Raw genomic sequence first — 7,100 nt, 5'->3', positions numbered from 1 at the left:
TCTCCACATCTTCTTGACGTGGCGTTATACGCCGCCAAGGACTCAGGGAAGCTGGAGGACGGTAGGGCGCAGTAAGGATTTCGAAGAACTGCGAGGTGTGGTCTATGCCTGATGGCACGTTGTAGTCGTGTGGAAAGATGGATGGTGCGGCATATGTAGGAAGTCCATTTACTGATTTCTCGTCATGGCAGCTTGAACTCGGAGATGGCATCCGAGAGACTAGCAAGGTTGGGTCCGCCTCCGACTGTGATGTTTGCTGTAGTGCTAAGGTCATGAGGAAGCGAGGTTAGATGCAAGGAGGGGAACGGAATGAAGATGTTGGAGGGTGTGATATGTGATTCTCATCGTCTAATTATGTTCTGTCCTTATAATCTGCCGTTGAAGTACAAGCGGCCACAGCGCAACTTAAGCGTGTCCACACGCTTCGACGGCATTGTTTGTGGTTTGACCATCCTCAACACCTTCCTTTTCCGGATAAGGCGATGTCCACCGTAGTGATTACCTTGTTCTTCGTCGGAAGCAGATGGACGAAATAAAGATTATGAACAAAACTACAGTGACTACAGGTATAAAATATACATACATGCCTATACAATTATTATCAATGAGGTACAAACCCGTAGAATAAAATTGCGTGCCATCCAGTACACTTGTGGGTGAACAAGTACACATACACCACAATGCTAGGTTTTGTGACAAAATACACCAGTCAACAGAAGAATCTAGAGTCATGATGTGAACGCCCATCCACCAGGCATACTTAATTCACGGGATTTTTTGGACATCAAAAAATGTTCAACGTTCGGGTCGTCCAAGGTCTTCAATTCCTTCGTGGACATGACAAGTACCTGCGATGGCAGTCGCGGAAGGGAGTAAAACGGGCCCGGATGTGGCCACGAATTGAGGTCCAGCGTGGATACAGGCGATGTCGTCTTCTTCGGCACAGGTGCTTTGACATGTTCGTTAACTGTGGCGTCGAAAGGCACTGCTGAATGGAAATCGCGCAGTCCGTGGCAAAGCGCGTCGGGTGTTCCGTTTGGAGTATGGGCAGTACATTCCAGAACGCCACAAACCCTTTCCCCATCTCCGACGCGCAAGTCCAACCAACTACCCATCATCTCATACTCTTCCACTGACATCCCAGGAGACTCCCATGAAGTATTAGAGGTCGTATGTCGTTCAGCTAGCCATGCAGCTAGGGTAACAGAATCTGATGATACAAGACTACCGAACGAAACTCGTGTGGCGAGGGTATCTTCGGTCAGAGAACCCGGGGAAAGTGGGGATGAGTTCTTCGCAAACATCATGTAGTCACTGGCAGATGGGACCGGGTCGTCGCTGCGATTTATCATCTTTTTATCTGAACGCCCGCGGGAGAGTTTCGGAACCTTGCCAATGCGCGAGACAACGCTCTTGACACTCTTTAGGCCACTCTTGACCGATTTCTTGAAGCTCTTCCACGAACTGGAACCCTTCTCCACATTCGTCTGTGTTTCTGTGGTAGAATGCGAGCCCCATGGCTCTGGTGCGACAGCTCCACTACGTGAGTAAAGAGGTGAGATGGGTGATTCCGGTATCAATGGAGGAAGAATGCGATGCCGTACGGCAGGTGACCATGGAATATAAGGACTATTCGGATGGTGGAAGGCGGGAATCCAATGGGGTCCTTCATACACCTTTGTGTTCTTAGTTTTACGAACAACCACTCGTCGGGTGGATGAGATGTGGCTAGATGAATGGCGGAACAAGATATTGGCTGGGAGGGAGTGGGAAGACTCGTTACGACACTGACTTGCAGGCGAAGGAGATGTTAACGAATGTGTGGTTGAAAAATTGAGAAAGGAAGGTAGCTGCAGTGTGGATGCAGATGACAGAGGAGGAAGGGGGCGAAATGACTCAATATTGCGCCGTGAGCGGTTGACGCGAGTAACGGGTTGGTTAGGAGGAACAATGTTCTGTTGCTCCTCGGGGGGCTTCTCAACAGCGACAGGCTTTTCCAATGATTTACACTGTATCTTTGAGGGAGCGTGGGGCAGCTGGATTGACTATTCAGTGATATTAATAGGCCAGCCCGCGAGCAGGTTTTTTATTACATACAGCATGATTCACCGCCAGTAGTGTCTTGTCCGCAAGGGGTGGACGAGATGCCCGCTCAGCCTTGCGCTTTTTGACTTTCCTAACCTTAAGGTACGGCTCACCGTCGAGGGTACATGTTGATACCGTAGAAGGAGCGCTGATCTTCAAGACCATTTCGTCAAGTCCAGCAAGACGTCCAGAATAGTGAAACATGAATGAATGTCGAGCGGTAACGAGCGTTAGGATTAGAAGACTAGGCAAAAGAGAAACAAATGGATGAAGGGCGCTAACACTGTAATAGTAGTTGATATCACAGCATCCTCAGGCTGGGCGATATACTTAACAAAGAATACAAGCTAGAGCTAACCAAACAACACGTACACAAAAGAACATAGGAGACAAAAGGATGTAAATAAATCCATACTATCTATGGAAATTATGTAACAATCACCAATGACAATGCGCCCTCCTAAATTCTGCTCTCACTCATTGTAAGGACTGAAGCATCGAGTGTATGACATACGGAAGGACGGAATGGTTGGTTCCGCGGAAATAAACCGTCTGACTCCCACTAGTGGTGGGTGAACTCCTCCCCGCTGGAAAACATCAAGTTTCCTCCGAGTTGTGCTTCCACGCCTATATATGTTTGATATTAATACTGCCAATCATGTAGTTCTTATTCCAGCTACACGCACCTCGAAAAAATGACGTCTATCAGTTACACTTACGCTTCTACAGCTCGTGAGGTTCAACGTTTGTAATTTAGGGCAGGTGTCAATGACAGAAAAGAGACCAGCACCTGTAACACTTCAAGCACAAGTCAAAACCCCAAGATAACACATTCACTTACTGCTTATTTTTGTACCCGCTAGTTCCAGCACCACAAGATTTGAGCAACACTCCAAATAAGGCACGGCGTCATCATCCACACCGGTGTTGTTGAGAATGAGCTGTTCAAGTCTGGGTGGTTGATTTTCGGCATCTTGCGGCAAGAGCCCAGAAAGATGAAGGGACTGTAAGTGATGCACACCTGACAAGTTGAGATACTGATACAGAACTCAGACATGACATAGCTCAAAAAAAAAACCATGGAACCAACCTTGCACTTCCTTCCAACGCATTGAATAAAGTACTCCAGGGTTCCACTATGACGCGAGGTAGCCCCTAATTTTGTATTTCCGACCAAACTGATCTTTTCGAGTTGCCCAAAGTCCTTCAACACATCTGTCAATGACTCCAGCGTCTGGTCCGTCATCGTCATCGCAGAGGTGTTCCCAATAGCTACCGAAGACCCCTGCCCACCTCCAAGGGTCCCGAGAGCCAGGGATTTGATGTGGGGGAGGCTAGAGATGAGCGCCACAACATCAACGCTGGAAATCGCAGTTGATGTCAAGGACAGCTTTTCAATTCTCGCCTCTGCTAATACGACCGGCAGTGGTCGGTGGACGTGCGTGAAGGAGAGGTCCAGCCGGGTGAGGTTCGGACAGCGGGCCAAAAAGAAATTAATTGAACTTTCTGAAAGGCTCAATTGACGTAGTTTCAATGTTTGTATACTCGTCGGTATGAAACTCTCGTCTTGAAATACAGCAGAAGATAATTTGGCGAAGGTTGCATCGGTCTAGGCTGCGATAAGTCAATTGTCGAAAGAAAGCTCAAGCTACTCACCCAGTTCGGTATTCCAGCAAGCTTTAGCACCTTCAGGTCAGGACAATTTTTCAGGAGTGGGACAAGTGCCACGGGCGGAACAGCAGTGTAATTAAAGTTCGCGGTAGAAAGCAAGGGGCAAGACCTTGCAGCAGCTTCCGCAGTGGCGGACCCCACTTTGGCGCAACCGCTGCAGAGAATCAGGGCCTCTCAACCATAGTCATCAATTACACTCACCGAAGAACCAATACTCTGAGGGATGGCATGGAAGGCAGGATAGTTGCAAAGACAGAATCGGCAAATTTAACGAATCCCGTAAGGTGTAACTCATGCAGTGATTTGCCAGCTCCAGCAACAGCCAAAATTGTGATTTTGTTTACTGCTGGGACATCACTGGTCAGTACGATCGACGGGCCTCGTAGAAAATACTAACAGAATATGAGCAACATATCGGGGAGCAACGAATATGCATACGGAAGTTATCATTGCGTTGGTAAGTATTTGTGGACAGGAGGATCTCAGCATAGCGAACAGTTTAGGTACCAGATTGTCAGGCATGAGTTTCAGCCACTTGAGCGTGATTTCCCAATCATCACGAGTTTCGTGTAGTGCCCGCAGATTTGCGACAAAGGAGCGCGCGCATAATGCGGAAAGGTTAGGTATCGGGCCAGTGGATGGTACGGAGCGAGTGGAAAGGGCAGATGCTGTGGAGAGGCTCCGAGACGATGCGAGATTGACCCGGTCATCCTCGGTTTCTGCACCGAAGGTAGGGACTCCTCCCCTCCGTCGTTTCGCAAGTCGTTGGGAGGGTTCCGCTTTCCGTTTCGACATGAGAGTTGAGGACTCTCGTCTGAACCGCGTCACTTCCAATTTGAGTAATTGTCCCATAAATGGTATGGACTACACTAGACTATGTACCTAAGTAGCGCCGGTGTCTGCCTGTGGAAGTACAATCCAAATACCAGGATCTAATAATGCCCGACACCGCATATCGACGAGTGCAATCACGCTAGGCCCCACAGCCAGAAGCCAGAAATCACAGCTCCAATTAATCCTACAATGACTCTCCATAGCACTCTCTCCATTGACTTTATGTACGGTGTAACTGGATGTCCCAACCCAGAGAAGACCATACAAGGCACTCGCACAACAAGTTGGAGCAAGTTGAATGGAACCGGAAAGTAATAAGGTTCATACCGGACAAGGGCTTCCACAAATGACCTGCGTGCGTACAACCCGATTTCTCGTGAGTAGCGATCCCATCTACTTGTTGAGGCGGTTGATGATGCCAAGGCTGGGAACATCGCCAAGGTCACGCCGAGTCCACCCAGTAGTAGCATAATGACAGTGATGAAGAGGATGAAGAATGAAAATCGACTATCCATCGGAGTTACTTCCAGAGAATTTGTTAGCACTAACAGGGGATTGTCGACGAGCGAGGCGGATACGAGAAATGTCGCGAGTAATAGGACCGGAAAGAAAAAGAGGGTGACCGGTATGACGATGCGAGTTGCTCCGCGCGAAAGCAACGTAGAGAGCGGTATGGTGCTCTCGGGTTTCATTGCGGTGGGTAAGCTGGGAGAGTTGGGAAGGTGAAGAAGAACCAGCTGGAGTAGGAGGGCAATGTGAAGCACAGAGAATGAGACATTTCCAGGTAAAGGGACAGATGGAAGGGTCATGACGAATGCGGGAAATACAAGCATAGCTGGTAGAGTATGGATTGACCACTGTCGAGCGAGGGATGCAGCAGACATGAAAGTGAGAATCATCTCTCGAGTGCCTTGCTCATTTTGTCCTAGGGTTATATGAAAGTGTGGTGGATATAGCAAGTAGTGAATAAGTGAACCCATAAAGACCAGTCGGCCCAAAACGTCAATGAAATGTAGAACTCTGTAAATGGTGTGAGGACCACATATCGAGATTCGTATCTGCGGCCACGCACCTGGGTGTCGAAAGAGCATCAAAGTGTTCTATTAAGCTTAAGCCGTGATCCTGCGCGGATCCGGCTTTTATCCCATACTTCCAACACTTAATGACTACGGCGTCTACGATGGGGTGTGTGAGAAGCTCCGGAGGAATATGGTCCTCCGCCAACATATCAATTACTGCTCAACCATGAATTGTGAATCAATCATTCGAGATATTGCGCTCACCTCTTGTAGTTGTATGCCCCGTATCTTCCAGCGGGAAGGCTGTCCAAAATATAGTTTGGATGGCAGAAGAACTACTGTGATTTAGGAGGAATTGGTTCAATGTTTCACTAGTACGTCGTCCGATGTCCTCAGCGGCAACTGAGGCGGCTCTGGCATGTTGCCATTTTTCCCAGATATCTGAAGAGTCGTTCAAGACATTGTACTGTGATTCATTATAATGTAGTTGGACGAGCAACAAAAATGCAATCCGTTCTGCTTCAGATGGAAACCTATATTGCGAAGCCAGGGTATCATCGGCATTCGAGCCTCCCAACCGGTACCGACGCACCACAGGAAGTATAGCGGGACGCTCCGTGAAGCCAGGTGACACTGATAGCAGAGGAGTAGCTTCGTTGGCCTGCAGTGTTTCGTTCATGATTACTAGTACTAATGGTGCCGGTAACTGAACACGCTGTTGTGAACAAACACAACCATACCCTAGTACCGTCAGGGACATGATCATGTAGAATCGTAGATCGTCAGACCACGCCTCTTGAGCTTCACCAACAATGAGCACGAACTCATCATTGTTACAGACAATTGAACCTGATGATCCTTCGGTGGCGCAGGCTCCATCTAGAAACACTGCGTCCAATACTCGACCTGCGGTAGTATTGACACCTAATAACCTGGCCTCTGCTCCAGCCGATGCAGAATCAGGTTTGCACGTCCATAATATGTTGTTTTAATTCTCTTTAACAACGACCCACAGGCATTGCTGGTATATTGAGACAGGTCTGAATCCAAAGCAACTTGTTGACTCGTCAGACTGATTCTCAATTGCACTCAGTCTGCACATCCTGCAGCTTTGTTTTGCCTCTATTTCTTCAGGACATCCGCCATCGCCGTGTACATTTTATGTGGACTGTTGACAAACAATTATGTCCTCTCTGTAAGTGGCAGACCTTTTGAATGCCTCGTTCCTCATCGTTTGCGCGTAGACGGTAGTGGTAGTTGTCTTACTTGCAATGGACTTCTGGAATTGTAGAGTAAGCTTTCGCGAGGCTCGTTCTCTGACAACCGACTAAGGTGTGTAAAGAACGTTGCTGGACGTACCCTTGTTGGTCTGCGTTTCTGGAACCAGGTGGATGACGACGGGGAGAGCTATTGGGTATTCGAGAGCAGAGACGTACGAGAGATTCTACATACTTTCTGCTGCCAACTGTCTCATTCCTCGCTGCTAGCCAA

The 7,100-nt window shown here is 48.3% G+C and overlaps 1 protein-coding gene across 1 annotated transcript; it reads left to right on the top strand.

Annotated features, from left to right (window-relative positions):
- Positions 1–6,421: 6,421 nt before the first annotated feature.
- BJ212DRAFT_1254778 (uncharacterized protein) lies at positions 6,422–6,996 on the top strand (the record flags this gene model as incomplete). The annotated part of the gene is made up of 5 exons (XM_041329756.1): positions 6,422–6,572; positions 6,625–6,647; positions 6,703–6,804; positions 6,854–6,901; positions 6,952–6,996. Coding segments are annotated over 5 exons (369 nt in total), but the record flags the coding sequence as incomplete, so codon positions are not given.
- Positions 6,997–7,100: the final 104 nt, after the last annotated feature.

The sequence above is a fragment of the Suillus subaureus genome, assembly GCF_016647635.1.
Source record: "Suillus subaureus strain MN1 chromosome Unknown BJ212scaffold_419, whole genome shotgun sequence".
NCBI lineage: Eukaryota > Fungi > Basidiomycota > Agaricomycetes > Boletales > Suillaceae > Suillus > Suillus subaureus.
This window is presented reverse-complemented; position numbering and strand designations above follow the sequence as displayed.